Source organism: Orbicella faveolata, unplaced genomic scaffold (assembly GCF_042242905.1).
Source record: "Orbicella faveolata isolate gen_17 unplaced genomic scaffold, um_ofav_v1 contig_27, whole genome shotgun sequence".
Classification (NCBI taxonomy): domain Eukaryota; kingdom Metazoa; phylum Cnidaria; class Anthozoa; order Scleractinia; family Merulinidae; genus Orbicella; species Orbicella faveolata.
In genome coordinates this window covers 3,059,158-3,082,500 of record NW_028301555.1, presented here as the reverse complement: position 1 = coordinate 3,082,500, position 23,343 = coordinate 3,059,158, and the positions used below count along the sequence as shown (strand labels likewise).

At 41.2% G+C, this 23,343-nt stretch overlaps 3 protein-coding genes and 1 pseudogene across 5 annotated transcripts in view; 2 read left to right on the top strand and 2 right to left on the bottom strand.

Moving 5' to 3' along the window:
* The window catches only part of LOC149107152 (dual specificity tyrosine-phosphorylation-regulated kinase 2-like), a 112,524-nt gene that overhangs the window by 18,800 nt on the left and 70,381 nt on the right, over positions 1-23,343 (top strand). The gene's annotated exons all lie outside the window — the stretch shown is intronic.
* The window catches only part of LOC149107155 (uncharacterized), a 119,404-nt gene that overhangs the window by 90,334 nt on the left and 5,727 nt on the right, over positions 1-23,343 (bottom strand). For both annotated transcript variants that reach the window (XM_089296518.1, XM_089296517.1), the window contains exons 2-8: positions 21,949-22,060; positions 20,881-20,933; positions 20,424-20,480; positions 18,925-19,242; positions 17,462-18,273; positions 17,140-17,293; positions 16,682-16,772 (exon numbers count right to left, since the gene is read on the bottom strand). In XM_089296518.1, coding sequence (XP_089152644.1) covers positions 16,682-16,772; positions 17,140-17,293; positions 17,462-18,273; positions 18,925-19,242; positions 20,424-20,480; positions 20,881-20,933; positions 21,949-22,057 — 1,594 coding nt within the window. In that variant the 5' untranslated portion in view covers positions 22,058-22,060. The remainder of the gene's footprint in view (positions 1-16,681; positions 16,773-17,139; positions 17,294-17,461; positions 18,274-18,924; positions 19,243-20,423; positions 20,481-20,880; positions 20,934-21,948; positions 22,061-23,343) is intronic.
* On the top strand, positions 10,749-11,699 carry LOC149107157 (uncharacterized). Its single transcript, XM_089296550.1, has one exon. It carries the CDS (start codon positions 10,749-10,751, stop codon positions 11,682-11,684), a length of 936 nt encoding a protein of 311 aa, XP_089152676.1. The 3' UTR covers positions 11,685-11,699.
* On the bottom strand, positions 11,607-13,471 carry LOC149107156 (uncharacterized; annotated as a pseudogene).

Here is a 23,343-nt window from a genome sequence, read left to right as displayed (position 1 = left end):
TGGTTCACGTTCTCCAAACAGGCAGAACTTGGTTATTTCACATTGGTGTTTGGCAAAACATGGCTAAGAGTACTGTACAAAGATTTAAACGAACGTGCACAGCAAAAGTTCTATTCGTTAAACCTTTTGTTTGGTAACGCTGTCGTTCCGTTGCTGTCGTGGTTTCCTTAATCTCCCTAATTAACCAAGCTAGCTCGGGATCATACTGGAAGAGAGTATCGACAGTTTTGTTTTTTTGTTTGTTTCCTTTCCTTAAAGGACGTTGTTAATTCATAAGGTCAATAGCTAGGGCAAATACACTGAATGGTACTCTTCTGAAAGAAAAAAGGTTTGCTAAGATCAAACCTCACTGCAATGAAAATCAATAAAATCAATCCTTACCAGTTACAAGTACGAATTCATATGAATATCCCTTGCCGAGATCCGTGGGGTGTTCTCGCTATAATGGTCTTTACTAGGAGTCTCCGCCCCGAAGGGGTACCTTTTTCACGCTTCAGGTATATCAAAGGGTAGGAATGAAGAAAGAGGGAAATCTATCATCTTGACTCCCGCCACAACGTGAACTGAACAAATAATACATGTTTCTTGGATTCACATCTCTTGTGGTAATGCTTGATGTTCTCCCGTAATATTGTTCATTAACATCATTTAGAGGGTTTACAAAAGGGATGCAGCGTTCTTTAGTGAGTATGTAACAGGGGTACCTTTTTTCAATTAAAGGTATACGATAGGGCTACCTTTTCTGTAAAAGCGGTATACAAAAGGTAAGGGTTGGACCTCGGGGCGGAGCCTTCCCAAATAAAGCTTTGTAGAGTACATTCCCCTTCACCCTCGGAAGGGGGAGGGGGGGGGGGGGGGGCGAGTTTGTTTCAGTTGTAAAGTAATTGAACAAGATGAAGTTACAAAACTTGTGAACACCATGCAAGGAAATCAATATTAGGATTTTCATCAGTACTCCCTTGTCGTGTTAGATAACAGCACGCTAAAAACAAAAAAACAAAACAGGAAAGAACAGGAATCCAACAGCGAGCAAGAGAACAAACAGGCCTTAAAAATTTCTGTGTAACGCTTGGCCGTAGACGATCTGGGTTTGCTCACGATCCGTATTCAAAATTGTAATAATAGAATAGAAAGCAATCATCCTTACTCACTGTTTGGTTACGCTGTCTAAGGCACTTATCAACAATTCTCAAGTCGCGAAAACTTGCACAATCTGTCCTCCTTGTTCTACTGTACTGTTTAAGAGCTTGATAAACGTTTCCCAAGTTGTTGTAGCTTCTTTTTCCCGATGAACAGTGCTTCCTGCGACATTAGCATGTTCTTCGCCGAAAATCTTTTTCCCGATGAAGTGCCTTCTAGTGGTATTCTTTTGCTTCATTGTAATTTCCAAGAAGCTGATAAAAACCTCCCAAGTTATTATAGCTTCCTGCGACATTAGCATGTTCTTCGCCGAAAATCTTTTTCCTGATGATCAGTGCCTTCTCGTGATATTCTTTGGCTTCATTGTACTGTCCAAGAGCTTGATAAACATTTCCCAAGTTGTTATAGCTCTGTGCGACATAAGCATGTTCCTCGCCGAAAATCTTTTTCCTGATGATTAGTGCCTTATCGTGATATTCTTTTGCTTCATTGTACTGTCCAAGAGCTTGATAAACATTTCCCAAGTCGTTCCGACTTGTTGCGACATAATCATGCTCCTCCCCCAAAGTCTTTTTCATGATGATCAGTGCCTTCTCATGATAATCTTTGGCTTCATTGAATTGTCCAAGAGCTTGATAAACTCTTCCCAAGTTGTTATAACTCGCTGCGACTTTAGCATGTTCCTCGCGGAAAATCGCTTTCCTGATGACCAGTGCTTCCTCGTGATATTCTTTTGCTTCATTATACTGTTCAAGAGAGTGATAAACACTTCCCAAGTTGTTATAACTCCCTGCGACTTTAGCATGTTTCCTGCCGAAAATCGCTTTTCTGATGGCCAGTGCTTTCTCGTGATATTCTTTGGCTTCATTGTACTGTCCAACAGTTTGATAAACTCTTCCCAAGTTGTTATAACTTGTTGCGACAAGATCATGGTCCTGCCCGAAAATCTTTTTCCTGATGATCAGTGCCTTCTGGAGGTATTCTTTTGCTTCGCTGTACTGTCCAAGAGTTCCATAAACATTCCCCAAGTTGTTATAACTCGTCGCGACATCATCATGCTCCTCCCCGAAAATCTTTTCCCTGGTGATCAGTGCTTTCTCGTGGTATTCTTTTGCTTCACTGTACTGCCCAAGAGCTTGATAAACACTTCCCAAGTTGTTATAACTTGTTGCGACCTGATCATCATCCTCCCCGAAAATCTTTTTCTTGATGATCAGTGCCTTCTTGTGATATTCTTTGGCTTCATTGTACCGTCCAAGATCCTGATAGACACTTCCCAAGTTGTTATAACTTCCAGCTACCTTCGAATGGTGCTCACCGTAAATTGCAATATAAATCTTGGTAGCCTCCTCATGGCACGATATTGATGATTCATACCGGCATGTCATTGATAATGTTAACCCATGTGCATTTAAGACATTTGCTTTAATTATGTCGCCCTCTCGTGTGTTACTTAGATACTGAGCAAAATCATAGGCTGACGTTGAAAATATATTTGCACTGGATGGATTACTAAGCTTACAAAACACAGTGGCAGTTGAACAAAGCCACGAAACGACATTGTCAGGAGAAATGAAGGGTGCTAACTCCTTTACCCAAACAACTTTAGCAGGAAAAGTGCTTGTAAGGATTTCATACAACGCTTTGCAATGAATTGTAATCCGACGTAGCATTACGCAAACGTCCCCACTTTTATGTAAACGATCCTGCTCCGACTCAATGAGGGAGTGAAAAACCTGAACTGCTACAGATAAACACTCATGTTTCTTGGTGACCTCCATCAGTGGCATTTTCCGGAGTTCTTGATGAACAACGTTATGCACTCTAAAATAACCGGGTGCCTCATCTTCAGGGTATAAACGCATAATCAAGGAGGAGTTCAAAATCTTTGCTTTGATTAACTCGTCAGTCTGTTCCGAGGTGCGATTATTGACGAACTTGACAGTTGCTTGAATTGGGACAGGTTCCGGATCACATAGCGAGAAAAAGAGAAATGTCTGGCGAAGAACTTCATCGCTTTTCGAAGTTTTTTCTATTGCCAATTGAATTACTTCAGTCATTTTTTTCGGATACGCAGGATTCACTTGAGTAAGACGTTCCTCTGTTACTTCACGTTTGACATTTGCAAGCGTTGTCAGGAAGTTTGACCAGTCATAGGTTGAAGAACGACTCACAAAGTTCACGTAAGTTGCAGCTGCTGCTAAGGAAAGCGGCTGATAGTCTAGAGCATTAGCAACCGTTTGAGCTCCCTCGTTATTGGACATTTCCGATACTTGTTTCAATAGCTCCACTGCGTCCTCGGGCTGCAGTCCTTCCCTGAGTGACTCATGGTAAGTATGAGGAGCATTTGTTAGAATCGCACTGCTATCTTGAGTTGTAATCAGCACCCGACCGTGACCCCTCTCTTTACTGGTGGTTTGAGGTAGGTACTCATAAACCAAGGACAGGTTAACAACGTTGTCTGCTATTATTAACCATTTTGAGAACTGTTTAAACTGCGGGAAAATTAAACACCGGAGTTGCTGAATTCTTTCCTTGGGGTTAGATTCTTTTGCGGTAGCCAGTTTGGCGAGGGCGTATTCAGTAATTCCCAACTGTTTAGCTTGACTCAGGTACGAGTCAGCTAGCGTTTCAAGGGTTTCGGCATTCAGGGTTGCCACGAACGTTAAGCCTTCACTTTCACTTGATCCTTTTGTAAAGAACTCTTCTCCAATTTGACGCGCAAGTTGCGTTTTGCCACATCCAGGATTTCCTGATAAATAAATGGTACTGACTGCTCCGTTACTTCCATCGTCAAGCTCTCGCATTTTTGCCATGATCCTTGTGACGTCATCTGAACGTCTGATGATGCGGTGAGATGGCTTGAAAGTGAGATTGCAGAAAGACTCGACTTTGGAATTAATCTCTTGCGTAAGACATTCAACCTGCTCTTCCTTTTCCTGTATCGTGTCTTGTGCCACTTGTAAATCAAATTTAATTTCTTCTAATTCCGATTGAAGATTAGCAACCTGTGCCATCAAGTTCTTTACTTCTGCCGTGGGGAAGTTCGTCTGGTTTTTAACCGCCTCTATATCACTGATCGGAAGCCTCAAAGAGTTGAACGCCAGCAACACTCTTCCGACATGACCCCTGAATTCAACATCAGTAAGTTTCGCCTCGGTGATATGAGCGATGTCATTTCGGACTAGGCGAAGATCATCGACTTTTTTCTTGATGGCTGTACTCAGCGTTGTTCCAATGCTATCTGAGAACAGGATCGCGAAAAACAAACAGCTACAGTCCCACTCTTCCGTGTTACCGTTCTTTATAGTCGCCAGATATCGCGCATTCTTCGAACAGCTTTTCGGAGACTCGGTCTTGGAGAAGTCTGACCCATTCTTTGGCGTGTCATTCCATTCTCCAGGCGTTGGGTTGTAACGGAAATCCCATTCTTGCTTGAAGACTTGTCGTAGTCCTTTGGGAACCAATTTAAAGACGATGTAACAGATGCGAAAATAGTTCAATTGCTCTGAAGTGTACTCCATCGTGACAAGTCCTGCAGTGGAAGTACACTCAGTCTTAAATTGTGGTTATAAGGAAAATGTGTGTAAGGAAATGTATGGAATATATGTATAGAATAACAAAACCGGCTGGTATTTATGAGGGGTGTACCAATCTGAGGAAACAAGATCGTGTACTTTTGCTCTTAAGTGGTGTAATCTCTTCAACAAAGGAGTGTCTTTAACGTCATGTTTCTTTCCTTCTCTATTTACTTATAGATGCATGTTGTAACGACAAAAGCTCCTACGCAGACATTCAAGAAATTGCTTGATATGTCTCAATGTAAGTGATGAAACTAAGTCGCGAATACGGTATATGACTTGCAGGATTTATTTGACTCCGAACTGAAGACGAATGCGAGGGTCGGATTTTTTTATTTTTGAACAGGGTTGGGGTGGGTTCGATAACTTTCCCGGCCATTTTGTTTCACCATAACGTCAGTGAGGTTTTCCCTGTAGTATTTTTTTCTTTTGTTCGTGGTGGATAATTTTATTTTCTTCGTTCGTGTTTTCGACGATTGCACAGACCATCAATGAACAGTGTACTCCCCTTCCCTCCCCTCTTAACAGTAACACCGAGGTCCGTCGCTTACTTGACTTGAAACTGGGTATGCAGCGATTATGATATTTATGAATCAAGATGCTTAGAGGGCTGCGAACTGGGCCTGGGAGTTAAAGCGCTCAGAGCTACTTTATTTCCTGATGAAAAACTCGGGTAGTGAAATAGGGGAGTCTTTCCAAACAATGGTCACGCGAGTCACGTAAAAGTTCGACGTTTCGCGACAAGGTGCGCGGGAATTTTCCCAATGACATCAGTTGTTGATTTTACGGATTGCCTTAACAAATGCATGTAACACATGTATTTTACACAAGGTCAAAAATGCAAACTGAATTAAAAAGGCAGGTAGGAGGAAATAAAGAAATTGACATCAACGCATTTTTTTAACTCACTGAAACAAATTGTCTCCATTCGTAGTGTTAGAAATAAATATACACCAGTAGCGAGAATTTGACGTTCGTACCTCTACCTGATGTTCCTTGACTTAAAAGATAGCCGACCAAGTTATAATGGCGGAGGTTTCATCGCCAGTTTTTCGCAATGAGCGTTCTTGTAACGGTTACGGCAGACTTTGAGTTGTAGTTTCGTTCTGCTGTAACTCTATTGAGCCACCGGGTAAGTGTTAGTCATAATGCATCGACCTGCTGACGTTTCTTTCGTTTAGGTTCATGTTTGTTCATGCCTTTACACATATTTCTAGGTTTCGAAGTAATTACCAACGAATGGAATTAAATTGTTGTGACTAAAGCGTCAACTGATACTTTGATAACGGTGAATTGTACAGCGAGCGAAACATTCGAGCCCGATGACAGTGACGGATGGCTGAAGACGCCAAGAGTCAGAGACGCGCTGCGAAAGGCCGTTTTATAAGAAAACTCAAAGAACTCAGGAAATCATTCGATGACGATAAAGGAGTAGAGATCGTCAAACGGAATTGCGATAAGCCAACCGAGGCTTGTAGGAACGTAGAATCCAAACATGATGCGTACACGATATTTCTGGAAAACGGCGAAGTGGAAGCGAACGAAGAGTGGATATTGGAGTTACAACGATCGTTTAGCGAAAAAATGGAGCATTACATTCGATATGCAAATGCAAAAAAAGCTCACGAGATCGCCGCAAAACAAGAAGTCCATCGTCAAGAGCTGGCTAAATTAGATTTCGGTAAAACTAGGAGGATGATCGATCAAGCATTTGTAAAGCGAAACACGACTGAGGCAGTCTTCAAAACACTGGTTGACGAAGCAGTTCATTTGCTGGATTCACACGACGCTGGTGAAGACGCGATTCCTGCTCTTCGTAAAGTTCAGCAAGCGTTAGAGACATCACTAAGCAATTGTATAACCGTTGACAGCAAATGATAAGTACTTGGAGTTCCTGAATAGACATGAAGCATTAATGGAAGTTGGATGGACTTTGTTTGTACAAAAGCAATACAACAAAGTTACCGACAGAATTGACTCGCACATCGCTAAAGTCAGCCCTTAAAGTCATGACCAGAAGACTAAGGCAAAGCTGAGTAATCTACGTTTGGAAAAAATCGGTCCGCAGTACGTACATGTGTGGCTTACAAGTTATACTCTTAATTAGGATAAAACTGAATTATCATGAAAAAAATGAAACACAGTACTACGATTTTGATCGATAGTGATCGATAGTAGAAGGTGAAAATATGAGGTATTTTAGAGAATAGGGTGCTATTACAGAGAATCACAAAGTGTGCTCATGTGGGGCTTCCAATTATTTCGTTTTATCGTACTAGTAGTTACGATATGGTAAATGAGATGCTGTTGTATTGTAAATGTATTTGCTAATTTGCGAGTAATTGAAACTTATTGTTTCAGCTTATAACTAAGGCCTTGCAGTAGAGTGCGATTATGGCTTAATCGGAGAATAGTAAAATATGCATTTCGACATACGATTTTTCCGATTCTTTGGTTCTCCAATGCACATTCTAAACGATTCTCCGATTTTCAGATTATACAATTCTTTTGATTATAAGATTATTCCCAGAATCGGAAGAATCGTAGAATCGGTGAATCAATATCATAAAAATCTTAAGGTAAAATCTTAGAATCGTAGAATCGGCACATCACTTTCATAAAAATCTTAAGGTAAACAAACCATATATATACCTCGTTCTTTAAGCGTGTGCAGAGAAATGACACGTTTTGGTAAAATCGCAGAATCGGAAGAATCGTAGAATTGTAACGGAAAAATCTTACGGTAAAATCGTAAAATATGAGAATGGTAAGCTAAATTTAAAGCTTTAGTGGTAAATCGGAGAATAGTAACCCTTGATAAATATATCACAAACCAAACTTAACCAAAAAAAAAAAAAAAAAAAGAAATATGAATTTTTCTCAAGGGTTTAGCACACTATTTGTGAAAGTCAGCAAAATCAGCGAAAGATTAACTGATTCATTGTATTATACATTCATTGTATTATTTCCTGCTGCAAAGCAAGCCCTTTAAAATGTAGGCAATCGGTTAATTGGGGAGCATTTGCCATTTTTTGTGCTAGCTGATGAGATGAGATATTTGTTACTCGAGTGTAGGTATCTTTCAATCAATCAATCAATCAATCAATCAAACAGTCAATCATTCAATCAATCAGTCAATCATTCAATCAATAATATTTTAGCTTCATTTATACCACAAAGTACAAGCTCACACCATATCAAAGCATAACCACAATAGCTCTAAATTGAGTGGATTCCCAACAAAGCTTTCCCTATGAAGCCCGCGAATAATTAACGGTCATTCCATGAGTGCAGGTTGGATATGAGACGATGGATAACCAACGAGGCATGTAGCATTGAGTTGACTATGATCATTTCATATCCCACAAGCGTGAGTGCAATAATCGTTTTTATTATACATTGTAGTCACCATCTGTCTTCTCATTGGCTAAAAGCCTATAATTAATTCTGGGAAACAGGGCAACCTACAGATTATTCACTAATCTGCTAGCAGATTAGTGAATAATCCGTAGGTTGCGCACGTAATGCATGATTTCCGAGAGCAGTGTCAAGTTCAAGTAAGAACATGGCTTGTCGAAAATAAACTGTGTTCGGCGTGATAATGCGTTTGTCGTTATTTTCTTTCAGACAAAGCATAATAAAACAACTATGAGATTCATTTTTTGTGATATCCGAGATAATCAAGGTCTCGGTTAGTGTTATCAGCCTCAGCCTTCGGCTTTGGCTGATTACACTTACCTCGAACTTGATTATTCTGGATATCACAAAAACCTCATCCAATAATTGTTTTTAATAATTAAATTATACATATAAACTTACCATATTTGTAGAGCATGGCATAATTCCTGAATGATATATTAGTATTACGGCTAACAAGCCAATGAAAACTCAAATTGTATTATGCAATAATCCAGATTTAAATAAAACTGATTGTATATATGGCTAAACAAATTTAAATAAGACAAATCCATACATCACATTAATGTATGGTCAACAATGTTAATTTAAGAAAATAGCAAAGAAATCGTTGTCTAAATCTCCAAATATAATAAGCTTACTTTTCGAAGTATGTGATTATGATTTCTACGTACAGTAAACAAATGCAAATCAACTCTAATATGGTAATTCAATTCACTTTTGAATATCTAAATTGGACAAGGAGAAAAGGTCAGTTCATATTCAAACTGAGGCGAAGAAGCGTACTTACTCAAGGGGGTAAAAGTATATTCCGCAAATCGACGGCTTTACAGTCAACTGATCGTTGAATGACCTCTTCCGTGACTTACATTTGTAAACAAGTAATTCCACTAATTCTATCCAAATGTAAAGAGATGAAATAAGTAGTATAGAGGGGATTAACCAAATACCATTTCGCAGAGGGAGCTTTATTTCGCCTTATCGCAGCCCCCACCATCAAGTCCGGCCCTCACAAGCTCGGGCCGGTTGAACCTGGGGGCTGCGAAACGGCGAAATTCAGCTCCCTCTTTGAAATAGTATTTGGTTAATCCCCTCTATAATACTTACAACAAAGGAAAGCCTCATATTAGAAACAAGCGAGCCCGTTGTTATACCGCCCGAGCCGGGATGACTCGAGCGCCAAACAAGTGCGGGTGGCTGATGCGGGGCCGGAAAGAAAGCTGCGGAAAGCGTTGTTACGGGGCTTATTGCGGGCAGCACAACTACCAGCTGAAAAAAGGAATGAAAATGCCAGAGCCTTGCAGAGTTTGCGGAGTCGGTCTTCTGTGCGACTACCGTCTCTGCAAGCCCTGCGGCGGTAACGCACTAAAACAACGTCTTATCCGCAAGCGTGAAAAAGCAAAAAAAAATTTTGAACTTGTTTTGTTCGAGCTGAAAGAAAGAAACACATCATTTAGAGAAATGTATCTTAGGTTATAACGTAAGGCACTATGGCTTACAACAATCAAGAAAGACTGGAAGAAGAACTCGCAAAAATATATCCAGCGACATTGCAGTATTTGGATCAACTTCTTGCAGAAAACGCGCCAGCAGTAAGGAAGGTTGTCCAGAACGTGATGGAAGAACCAATTTCTCAGGAAACGCAGGCGCGTCTGCAAAAGCCACTACTTCCGAAGCCTTACCAGCCAGGAGCTCCTCCACGCCAAAGAAAGTCGAGAAAAACGCAAGCCCTTCTGAGTGAGTTCGACCCCTTCCCTGCACGGAAAACCAGAACAGTGACAGACTACCAGAAGGAGATTCTGGACCTGTTCGATGATGCAGAGAAAGAAGGGGAAGAGAGTACAGGCCGGCGTTACATTCGATGGCGCTTCATCAGAGGTCTGGGGAGAAACCTCACACCAGACTTTATGGCGAGGATACGCGAAAGAGTAAGCACGTCGTTCTATCTGAGGCACGTTTTCGCGTACCAGTTGCGCAACATTGAGGATGGAACGATTATTGTGTACTACTCGAGCCCCAAGGGCTCACAGTGGTTTGACAAACTGGAAGGAGCGGGAAAATGGCTTAAATGCCAGGAAGAACTGCGTCTCGACCTTGAAAAAACCGACAGGCCCAACACGAAGTGGGTTTTTGAAAACTTTTTCAAGGTTGACGTGAAGGTTGTGCTTGACAGGAAGCCTTTGGTGGGAACTTTGCCTGACTGGCTGCGCGACCTTGCCCATAGCCGGGCGATGGTATCTTTGGACGTGTATAACGACAACCTGTGCCTATGGCGGTGCCTCGCTGTGCACCGAGGGGCGCGCACAGACCGTTGTACAAAAGAAGCCCGACGACTGGCCCAGAGTTTCTACAAACTCGATGCTGTTCCACCAAACTTCAGAAAAACGTCTCTAGATGAGTTGGACAAGATGGAAGGCCATCTGAACGAGGGCTCGCCTGTCTCATCTTGGCTCGGAATACGTGTCTACGAGCCTGAGCGTTTGGTTGACGGTGAAGTGATATGGCATCTCAGAACAAACCCGAACCCCAAAATCAAAAACATTTTGACGATAGGTGTCTACGAAGGCCACGCTTTCTTGATAAAAGACATCGCAAAGCTGGCAAAAACCTATGCATGCACACACTGCGGGTAGAGTTGTCATTGAAGAAGACCGGGATACTATCAGAGAAATGAAACAAAGACTGGCAGAAGCTGAAAACCAACTACAACAGGCGGAAACACTATCTTCGCAAAGAGAGGAAGAAAAGAAAGAAGTGGAAGTTCTGAGAGGTAAAATCGAGCAAACTGATGCTGAGATTGAGGCCATTCAGGATGAACAAGGTTCGAATTTTGAAAGCGAAGCAGAGCTTAGAAGGCTGAAACAACTGAAAAAGAACTATCAAACCGATCTTGAAAACAAGAAAAAAGAATTGGATTCGCTTACAAAACAAGCAAAAAACAGAGAAAAGGAACAAGCCAAGGTCGACAGACTCAGGGCCAGCATCGCAGATAAAGAAAGTGAAACAAACACCATGGAAGAAAGGCTCAACCAAACAAAACCGTTGGACGACCTGAGAGAGCAGGAAAGCGAGCTGCAGCGCCAAAACGAGGAAGACCAGGCGATCATCCAAGATGAGATTGCCTCGCCCTCCGAAAAAGAAGCCGCAGAAGACAGAGTGGCAGAAAGAAACGAGGAGATCGCGCATTTGCAAACTCTGATTGCGGAAAGGGAAAGGGGGCGGCCTCTCTTGGAAGGGGTCAAGGAAATCTTCAAAAAACATGGCGTGACATTGACCACTATTCTTCTCGCCGCCGGGACCACAATCGGAGCTGTCATCGGGGCCCTCACCAGAGGTTTGAAAGCCACCGGCAAAGCTTTGGGAAATGGCCTCAAAGATGTTGCCGCGAAACTTGGTTCTCTGCTGCCCGGGCTGATTGGCTCGATTGTGAGCTTCCTGTTGAAAGCCGCCGGCCAAGTCGTCAGGTTTCTGGCCGAGCACACCTGGCTGCTCATTCTTGCCGCGGTGGCCTTTTTGTTCGAACAATATTTTAAGAAGCAGCGTTAACTTTACCTCCAAGCCATGAACAGCAACGCCGATAATCCAACTACACCGACAATTACCGCCGTTTTGTTAATTTCGTGTTGCGGTGTTTTATCTTGAGCCGTGGGCTCAATTTTTTGCGCCGTCGGCTGTGCTTGCTGAGTTTCGGCTGAAGATGGTTTCCTTGATTCGGCTGTTGCGGCTTTGTGTATCGGGTTGGACGGATGGCTGTTGGGCGGGTTAATTTTTGATGGGCCTCCTGCCATGATTTTGAGCCCACATTTTTTTGTGTCTTGATTTACCTCGTTGTTCAGTCCCAGTTTCATCCCAGAGACCGCCTATTTCAGCTTGTTGTTGTAACCGATTGTGCTTGCGGTGTTGATTATCATTTGTGCGGGCATGAGCCAGGCCAGGGGAGCTACAGCGAGATTGAGCCTGACCTTCGCTTGATCCACTGCGAGCTGGTACCTTTGCACGCTCGCGGCCAGGTCGGGCTGTGTAATCGCGCTTTCCATCAACACCAGGAACTCGCTTTGGGCTTCTCTCGCCCGGCAACCCAAACCAAGAATACTGCTGCGTACGTTGACTTGCGCGCCTAGGATGCAATAAATGAAAGCCTCAATTGACTGCTTGATTCGTGCCAAGCCCGCCTGTGTCAAACTTGATGCTGTGTTTGGCGCGAACCAGTCCGATTGGGTATCAGAAGCGGCCCCCGGCTCGATGTAATAAATCAGGTCCCCTTTTATAGCTTTCCCGCCTTCATCGCTGAATTTGTTCCATCCCGGGTACTGATAGTCAGTTTTCGACGCGCCGGCGCCGGACACGTAAACATAAACGCTTCCCAGACCGTGGTTTTCCCCGTGCGTGTAGCGGAAATCGCTCGAGGGGTCTATACCGAACTCGTTGCATATCCTTTTGTACGAAGCAACGTCATAATGATTATTGCATTGGTTGAAAGGCGGGTCTCCGGGCAAAGCGCTCATGCTCTGAATTCCTCCTAGCTGGAACAAAATTCGCCTGACCGTGAAATACACGTGGAATTTGTAGAAAGCTCTTATCTGCGGGGGGAGATTCATTCCGCTGTCAAAGATTTCGCGAGAAACTCCGCACCCCTGTGTCGCGCAGAAAACCGCGAAGTTGAGCTGTTGCGGCCAATATTTCATGTCAGGCCCTCCTAACCAGTGTTTTGATTCGGCTGCAGAAGTGTGCCTGAGTTTGGTTTCTTGGAATATTTCTCTGAATTTTGTTGTGAAATATTGGTCAGCCGTGACGTAGATTTGGATTGCGTCGTCGAATATTTTCTTCAAGCTTGGCGATTTGCCTTCGAAAGGTACCGCAGGGATGGCCAATGAAATTTTTGAGCCAAGCGGCGACAATTGGTAAGGAAAACCCCCGCTGTCTCCCAAACCAAACGCTTCTTTCATTTCGGCGCTCCAATATTTTCTGTCTGAGCCGAAGACGCTTTGAAACGAGTCTTCGCTTTCTTTGAAGAACACCTCCGCGGTCACGTTATTTTTCTCGTCGACGCTTCCTTGCGAAACGAACCGGCTTTTGTCCGCTTTGGGGAAGCGGTTTAAAAAGTTTGTCCACACCTTTTTCTTCGCCGCCTCCGCTTTTTTTAACGCAGGACCATTCCACAAATTGGCCATCTTATTTGAACACAATTTTATTTGTTGAATATAAAAATGGTTGTTCTCACTATTGTCACGCAACAGACGGAGGGACAATATCTTTTGAAAAACCGATATCGAAAGTGCATTTCATGAAACTCATATCTTGCAGTTTGTACAACAGCTGGGACACTTTGAAAAAAGAAGGTCCAGGTTCCATGGGAGATAAAAACAAAGATAGAGCTTTGTCAGTTAGTAAAATAACCCCAGGGCATTATAATTTAGAAAGCTTGGCAAAAGAAATAAACGATCTGTTCGCAAAATATTCATATAAACTGGAAACAGAAATAAACCAACCTGCTGGCCAGCTTGTAATCAAAAATTTGGGGTTAAAGCCGATAGAACTTGATCGCGATTTAGCCGGTTTGCTTGGTATTGGGCGAAAGTTGAATCTTATAACATTCGTAAAAAGGCTTACAGCTCCAACGACATATTTTATTCATTGTAATTTGATCGACACAGAACGGAATCTGTTCAATGGCAAAAGGTCAGATGTATTAGCCCTGTTTGATGTGAAAGGGAAGCCTTATGAAAAGGTAAGCTACCAGGGTTCTCCGCAACAGGTTTTGCGAGACTGCTCTACAGATGAGTTCATAAATAGCCTCACCATTAGCGTGAAAGATGAAAATGGCGAACTCTTTGATTTCAAAGGCTTCCCTCTTCTTTTTGAATTAGAGTTAAATTAAATTTCTATATATACACAATGTCTTCGGCAAATCTGTTGCCACCAAGCGCGCCGCCTGCCGAGAATGAAAGAAGAATCTATCCAAGCCTTCCCGAAACGACAAATGCCGAGAATTTCCGGCTAACCGAGATAAGCAGAATTGAAAAAGAAATATCTGCTGAGGTCGACCATTACAGGCTTGTGTTGAAAAAATACAAAAAAGCCCGGAAAGCGCTTCACTATTCCGTGGTTGGCCTTAGCGCTGTCACGGCAGCTCTGTCTTCTGGGGCTGTTGCAACATCACTCACTGGTGTTGGAATCGTTGTCGGCGCGCCTGTTGCCGGGATAGCCACTTTATCTGGCGCAGTTTTCACTGGCCTGTCCGTTGTCAACAAGAAGCTTGAACGCAAAGTCAATAAACACTCGAGAATCCACTCTCTGGCTATCGGGAAACATGACTGGATAAACCTCGCCGTCTCACAGGCTCATAATGATAATCGGGTTTCTGACACGGAGTTTCAACTGATCACACGTGAAATGCAGAAATATCGCCAGTTTAAAGAGACTTTACGCTCGAACTTTGCGCAAATACAAACAAATCCAATCCAGCCAGATATTGAAAAAATAAGAAACCAGGTTCGGGACCAGGTTCGGGAAGAATATAGAAAAAAACTTGCGGATTAAACAGCAGATTTGAACTAAATTTTGAGCAAAAAAACACAAAACTTTCTCTTTGTCTTATCAAAAACAGGTGATTGTGTTACACCGCGTTACCTTCACGCGTAGAGGGGGCCGCAGTCAAGTGTGAAATAGGGAAAATCCCTTGATCAGCTGTTTCTTTTTATCGCTCTAGTGAAATCTCTTTGTTCTACCGCGTTTCGTGCCCAATTTTTCCTCGAAAAAAGGTGAAAAGTGTTATTTTTATTGACCAGGCCGAGAAGAAATACCGTATTCTAACAAACTGTGGACAAAAAATAGAAATCTGACTGTAAAATTCCTCTTGGCTTCAACATTCCTGATGGCTTTGAAAATTCCTGACGGCTTCAACTGAAGCCAAGAGGAATGCAACCAGCTTTTAATTGAAACCATCAGGAATTCGCAACAGGAAGCTGTTGTCTGAAGGCCTTAAACAACCGGAAGCGCGCCATGAAAGCAATCAACAACTTCGCGTGTAATATCACGCACGTGTCTCTGCCACTCAGGCGTGAAATATTCATTCACAAGAAACGCAATCAAGTGAACACTGACAATCATGTTTTTATAATATGCAAACGAAGCCGTGAATTTTTAAATGTTCATTCGACCGGAGGTTATATCGTCGCCGCCTTTTTTCGCTAACGCTCCCTGCCAAAAAGGAACCACTCGTGCCAATCATAACCATCCCAGGAGCATACTTTTAAAAAATTCTTGTAATCATGGTTGGCTTCTATGAGAGGAATAATTCACTCCATCGGCGGGCTTAGCGATGCTTTATGAAGAGTTCCCTCCTTTTCGAAACAGGGGAAACAACAACCCTCGAAATAGCAGTTCAGATATTCAAAGCAAATTATCATTGGCACAATCTGCTGCATGTATTGACAGAAAGGCAGTTTTGAAATATGCTCGTGGACCTTGTCCCAACCCATTTCCTTTTTTTCCTTAATTTTTATAGCGATGTACTCCTTGAGAATCATCTCACGAAGCTCTGGAGGGAGGCTTTGAATGTCCACGGAAAGTTGGCAGCTTTCTTTCCGGCCCCGCATCAGCCACCCGCACTTGTTTGACGCTCGAGTCATCCCGGCTCGGGCGGTATAACAACGGGCTCGCTTGTTTCTAATATGAGGCTTTCCTTTGTTGTAAGTAGTATAGAGGAGATTAACCAAATACTATTTCAAAGAGGGAGCTGAATTTCGCCGTTTCGCAGCCCCCAACTTCAACCGGCCCGAGCTTGTGAGGGCCGGACTTGATGGTGGGGGCTGCGATAAGGCGAAATAAAGCTCCCTCTGCGAAATGGTATTTGGTTAATCCCCTCTATACTACTAAATATATTACCGTCTTGTTTCCGAAAGTCTTGTAAAGGCGTCTGTGATTTATATTGTTTTCAAGCTAAAGTGGTACTGTCTTTGAATTTGTGGTCACCGATGGAGACATTTTAAACTCCTGACGGTTCAAAACAATGAATATTGGCTTTTAAAGGTACAATGGCTCCTGTAGAACCTGCACTGGACACATGCAAAGTCTGTCCTAGCTTTCGCGAGGAACTTTACTCCCGTTGTCTCGATTTGTCGACTTGCATGAACACCCGAGAGTGAAACAACAATTGCAAACGGGTTTCATTATTTGTACTTAATTACGAAGCTAGATTTTCGACACGTAAAAGAAATGAAAAGATGCAGAACTCAACACCAAGCTCAAAATGAACGACTTACCTTAAAACTAATTGCAGAGGGAACTAGAAACCGTGCTTACAACCGAAATGGCTGACTCAGACTAGTGCGCAATGGGACACAAGCCCACGTGACTGACTCTCGTACTCTCGTAGACAAATAAATAAAGAAATCCGATCATGACATAGTGTGGCTTCCTGTAAGCCACACAAAAATCAACCACAAAAGGTGGTATTACTAGCGAGAGAGACTGATGAGTTTGTTCACGTATAAGGCAAACCTTCTACCCAACTTCACGACTGGAATTGCGTTTATTCTTACCTCCACCTTTAAGAGACCCTGTAGAGAGTGTTAGTGTAAGACTGTCTTGATTATAATCGATGAGGGGCCTTAAACTTTGACTGCCACATAGCTGTAGAAAAAAATTCAAGAAACATCAGAGGCAAAGGAACATTAGGGAACTTAGAAGCTAAAGAATTACAAGGTTGCTTTGCAGTTCAGGTTTGAAACCCTTCTCAATAAATGCGATTGCCAAAGCGCACCTTGAACAGCCTTCTTATTAGAAGTTTAGAAGTTTGGGAACTAACCGACATTGCACAACATTAGCTTGTCCATGTAAATCAGCATACGTATAAATCTTATCTTATTCTTAGAAAATATAAAAGTGTTGTTAAAGTTAAGGTTTAAGTGATTTACATTTATTCTGAAAATTTCAAGTCTGTTTCAGTGGAAAGTAACTATTAGGTGGTAAATATGTCTTCTTTTTTTTTCAGTCTTACCTTCTTTCCATTACAGTAAAGATCTTGGTGTTTGGTTGGAAGTCCAGTTCTCTCCATAATCTCACTTTTTACATCAACAACTGAGGGCGGGTTAGTAAACTGTAAGCACAGAGGACCAAGGTAGCTATGCTCAATAATGACCTGAGTTTGTGAGCTGTAAAAAAAAAAAGTCAGTGTCATTTTTTTCTGTCTCTCTATATTTAGTTGAATGTTCACGAATGTGAATGGATGTGCATGAATTTGACAGAAAGTACAGTAAATCAGCAAATGTAAAATGTTCTATTCTCATTTGAGGATGACACAATGGTACAGTATATCTTACCGGTTGTTGCTTACTGGTTTGGTGGCATTCTGATCCTCTGGGTGTACAACTTCGACCCCAGGAACAGTTTCTTCTTGTTTGCCTGATTCTGGGCCAGTTTCATGTACAGGTGGCACTGGTTCAACTACATGTACTCCTGCCATCTGATCCTCTGCATGTATAACTTCCACCCCAGGAACAGTTTCTTCTTGTTTGCCCGATTCTGGGCCAGTTTCATGTACAGGTGGCACTGGTTCAACTACATGTACTCCTGCCATCTGATTCTCTGCATGTATAACTTCCACCACAGGAACAGGTTCTTCTTGTGTGCCCGATTCTGTCCCAGTTTCCTGTACAGGCAGCACTGGTTCAACTATGTGTACCCCTGCCATCTGATCCTCTGCGTGTATAACTTCTAGCACAGGAACATTTTCTTCTTGTTTGCCCGATTCTGGGCCAGTTTCATGTACAGGCAGCACAGCTGGTTCAACTACATGTACCCCTGCCATCTGATCCTCTGCGTGTATAACTTCCACCACAGGAACATTTTCTTCCTGTTTGCCTGATTCTGGGCCAGTTTCATGTACAGGCAGCACAGCTGGTTCAACTACATGTACCCCTGCCATCTGATCCTCTGCGTGTATAACTTCCACCACAGGAACATTTTCTTCTTGTTTGCCTGATTCTGGGCTGGTTTCCCGTGCAGGCAGCACTGGTTCAACTACTCCTGCTGTAGATGTAGCAACCGCCGCATTGCCACTATTACATTTGCTCTCTGGACATAAATTACCAAACTGAAATGACTCACTTTTGTGAAGCTCCAGCTTTGACACCTAAAGGAAAGTTAACAAACACTAGCTAGTAACCATTAGAACAGGCACTAGATATTATCAAACACACATGATAATGATTGATGATCAGGAATAGGTTACCACTGGCAGTAGTATTTTTTTTAAGTTACCCTTGGCTAATAATATTATTCACTAACACCCATTATCATTCAAGACATTTTTTTCTTCCTTTTCATTGGCCAAAAGTCCACCACAAAACCTGCAAATAACCACAGGTCAGCATATATTGGTCTGCTCATGTGTAATACCATACAAATGTGTTTCGCTGCAAATTATACTATTCTGCTCATACGTAGATTAATTACCAACAGATGTACACACGCTCCTGTGTGAAAAAAAGGTAAGTAGATCGCTTTCTTGAGCTGTCAGAGAGTAACTCAAACTATGAAAACAAACTTGGTGATCAAATGATAAAACAATTTACTGAACTCTGTTATTGCAAAATATTGGGATTCATCAGTGTCTTGCAGATCGATTATTTGCCTCACATGCATTCATCTTCAGTTACAGTTTTTCACTATACGGACCTACTGTACCACCCAGCAAATGATATGTTATGTATCCCCTTCATGTTAATATCTGCCACTACATAAGTTCAAGTGCACTACAACCAAAACACCTGACCAGACAAACCTGTTTCTTTTTCTTCTTCTTCTTCTTTGGCTTTGGTCTCTTCTTAAATGAAGCTGAACCAACACCACCAAACCAGACTGTTAAATCATCTCCCTTTTTTCTCTTTCTCTTTGGTTTAGAGAGCAAAAGCATGCTGTAGTCAGGTGTAAACTGATGTACATGTTCTGGAGGTGTGTACATGTACTTTACTGGTTTGGAATCGATTCTTTCTTTTGGTGGTACATCATACTTCACCTCCTTTCTTCTAAATTGTCGTTTAACATAACGACAGGCCTTCACTTGGTAGAAGTGCCCACTGTCATCACAGTACAGTAGTGTCTGTTGATGGGAAACAACTAAGCATGAATATATGTGTTGCAAGTCAAAATGAAAATCAGGTTAAAATGAATCTTAACCCTAATTACTCATGGATCATGAATAAGTAGGGTTGGAAGACAAAGGAAATTGAGCATCAAATGAGGTTAAAATCATTTTAACCTGAATTTCATTTTGACCTGCAACACATCCCCCTGCCTTAACCCAAAATGGATGGAACACATTTAACATTAAGATAGTATTTTCAAGCATGAAAACAGGGATGAAATGTCCACCCGGCCATGGCGACTGGACCATGAAAACTGCAATTTGGACAACCTTTTGCCCGTATTTCCACATTCCAACCTGTTTCAGTTTAGATGCAGACAGAACTATGTACCTCTAAATTTATTAGAGCCAAGTATTTTGTTTTCAATCAATCGGTAATTGACCATTAATATTTTTCTTCCAAACATATATACATATGTTGTATAAAATGATGCATAAATACGCTCACAAGCTTTGTGTCAAAGTTTCCAAACAAAGGATTTTTCAAATAAATGTGAGGCTTGGGAATAGATGCATTTAAGCATTATTATACAAATATTTGCACCATATTGGCCATATTAATTAAGAGAAAAGGCTTTTTCAAGGTAGCACCTCTTGATTATTAAATTAACATATAATAAATAATTTAAAAAGTAATTTGAATTTGCATCAGAAACTGCAAGTCAACAAGATTAGTGCAAAGTGTTATGAATGGACGTATTTAAAGTTAAATTTAAAGTTCCTCATATTTGCATGGTGTGCTTGCAGGGTGTAACTATGTGGCACTAGTTCAAAACTCATTCTCACAAGCCCCAGAAAAACATTTTCTAAGCATTATCTGTCTCCATAATCTGTAATTTGAATGTCCTAAAAATATTTTCCCCAAAAAAATTCACTTGCCTTCCAGGCAAGCAAGAGAGTATTCACTCATTTAATGTTAATTGAAAAAAGCTTATCTAGCACTGGGCTATCAGACACGACCTTTTTTGCATGGTAAATGCCGTTTCTACTTTATTTTAAGTTCCAATTGGTACATTGGTTCATTTGCATTAGATTTAATTTGTTGCTTTACACTTAAATATGCGTATTTTGTGCCCAAAAATTAAATATCAAATACAGTTTAATACAAGACTAGATATTAATTAATGAATACTTACAGTTCCTAGCAAACAGTTTGCTACTACTGCATCAGCAAGTGTCACAAAAGCATATGTCTGGAAGAAAAGAATTAAGGTGTTAACAGATGCATGTACTGTAGGCCAGGTTGCATGTACTTTTACTTACCCTACGAGGATACAAAATATCACCAAAATAACTTAACTAAAACTACATCTCCATATAAATGCTACTGCAGTTATTTAAAATAATGTCTAACTGCAGGAATTTGAACATAATTTTATCATTTGAGTAACCTACATTTTATTGTACAGGGTGCTTGGTAAGAGGTTAAGCTCATGCAACAATGTATTATCTCCTTGGGAAAATTTCTTCTTCCTCTTTTGTGTTTTTTTTCAACATTGGCTAACTTCACAAAGCAGGGAATGGGTAGAAAAACAATTCTTAACTAAGTGTCATAAATTGTACAACCAAACATCTGAAGTTGTCAGAAGTTACCTTTGTAGAGGGAATGCTAACTTTAGTGACTGCACCAGGAAAACCGCACACACCTGGTAAATCGACCAAATTCGGTGTTATTTAATTGTATTAATTAACTGAACACAGATCTCAGAGTAATAAGCCCTGGGGTATAAGATTAATTTTTTTTGGAGGAAAAAAATAAACCTTCTTTTTGGTTTGTAAAAGACTCAACTTTTGATCTGGGCAGACTTTGTTCCCTGTAATAAACATTTAACTAAAAAGAATCAGAAAAACACTGGCAAACAAAAGCAGTATCCTGTACTTTACTTGCAGATAAAATCACATATTCTGGTTTGAAATTGGGTTAGGGTTTGAAGAAGTGGCTGTAGACCCTCACCAAACTTCTCAGCGAGTACTTATTTTCCTCCCCAGTATAGAAATGCTTTATGAAAGATAAAATATTTAGCGTTTTGTGAAAGTAGTACATTTTTGTTTATTTTTAAAAGATATTTGTCATTGTTTTCCCGAAAAGCACCTACAGTAGGTTTATCAAGGGGGATTACAATATAACAATTTTTACTCCATTTACATGTATTGTGTTGTTCCAGAAAATATCCATACACCTCCCATGGAAGGTTTTTTAGCTTGAACCCCCCCCCCCCACCCCCACCCCCGCAGAAATGCCATTTTAGTGTCATACTTTCCTTTAAAAAATTGTGCCTTGTAAAACCCCCCTCCCCCTTGGAATTTCCGTTAACCTTCCTTGGGGTGGGTATGGACATTTTGTGGAACTATGTACATGTTCAGGTTCACAAAAACAAACAAAAATTAAAAACAACATGATTTTAGAAAACATTACTGAGTACATTTAGAAAAAATCTAAGTTCTTGACAGGATATCCGATTACTTTCAACACTGGTAGCTGGTCTTTTCTCTTGGAGTTTCTTAGACAAGTGTTTATCAGTGATCCTGAACCCAAAAGGTAGTCTAGATGAGTAGGGGTTGTACCATGTCTTAGCATCTTGCCTCATAATACATCCTGCATTTTATTTAGGGGAAAACAGGCTCCCAACAGTTTTATTAATAATTTGTGTGAACATGTACCTTCAAGGAAATCTTTTAAAGTACTTTCTTGGCAATCAGGTGGAAGGCCATGAAGAAACAGCTTTAAGTCATCAACAAGCATAGTTCCACTGTTTGTGAAATGTACCATGGTCTGAGAGGGAAAAAGGGAAAAACAGTCAGTAAAATACAGACTATAATTATATCATTACAGTTGATCCTCTGGTTGCAACCACCTCTCATAAGCAACCACCTCTCACAGAAATAGATATACACCAGTAAGGAGAATTTGTATGTCACATCAGGGCAGAATAGACATTAACCAATTACAACCATTCTTACTTCTAACTGTTGTTCTTTGACTAAAAAACTTGGTGAGCAAGTTATAATGGCAGAGTTTTCTTCGCCAGTTTGTTTACTGCGGGAAATTACCAACTGAAATGTGCGTGACATAGTCTGTTGCATAATAGTGCAGTGGGGACTGAAAAATAGAGAAATTTTAATCTAAAAAAGCTAAGATGAAAAGATGTGTAATTTTGTAAGATGATACAGTACCGCATGAAACTACATGTATGGACCCATCAGGTTGCAGCAAAACCTTGTCTTTGCCACGTGCTCACACCTCGCGTACACCACGGGTGAAAATATGTAGCACCACGGTAAAGACAAGTGCGACCGCAATTGAAAAAATACTGTGGCAAAACAGACGAGGTAATACCTCAGGGAAGTAACGTATGTGTATCGAGTAGAGTGGCATTGTTTCATCAATGTCGCTTGTAAACTCCATCATAATCCGGAATCAAGAAACACACTCGATGCAAAGTCAAACAGTTAACATGTAAATGCCTATCCTCTAGATGCAGTTTGTTTCGCTCTTTCAAAATGTTCATGACCTTTTTGTGCGGACTATTAGTAAGCCCTTTCACGAACTCTGACGATACTATTCGGAGCCGTTTTAATAGGGTTCGCAGGGTTTTGAAGGTCACTTGATTAGAACAGCAACTGGATGGAGCAGTCTACTACTACCGTAAGCTACAAGCGCTAAACGTTACTAGTTCCAGGTAAAAATGTAACTGTTCACGTCTTCTAGTTCATTCATTTGTTTTTAATTGTAAAATTGATGCATTGAAAGTAGTAACACAACTTCATGACTTAGTATTGGAAAGAACAGAGGTCAGGAATCAGTGGAAATCAAAAATGTAGCATCTTTTGATTTCCACCAAAGCTCACATGAAATGTTAAAAAAAAATCTACTAGCCTAAACTGGTGAAAGGTTTCGACTCTCCTTTTGATCAAGTGTATAAAAGCGAATATTATATTTCCCTGTAGGAATCTTTGCCTAAAGGAAGATAACATGGACATGTGTTGAATGCCGTCAAGAATAAAGAGCAGTCACCACTCAAAAAAGAAGCTTACCGGTATTAATTCTTTGTCAGA

Excerpts from the sequence above, each read along its gene's own strand:
- LOC149107157 (XM_089296550.1), top strand. The coding sequence starts at position 10,749 with ATGCATGCACACACTGCGGGTAGAGTTGTCATTGAAGAAGACCGGGAT.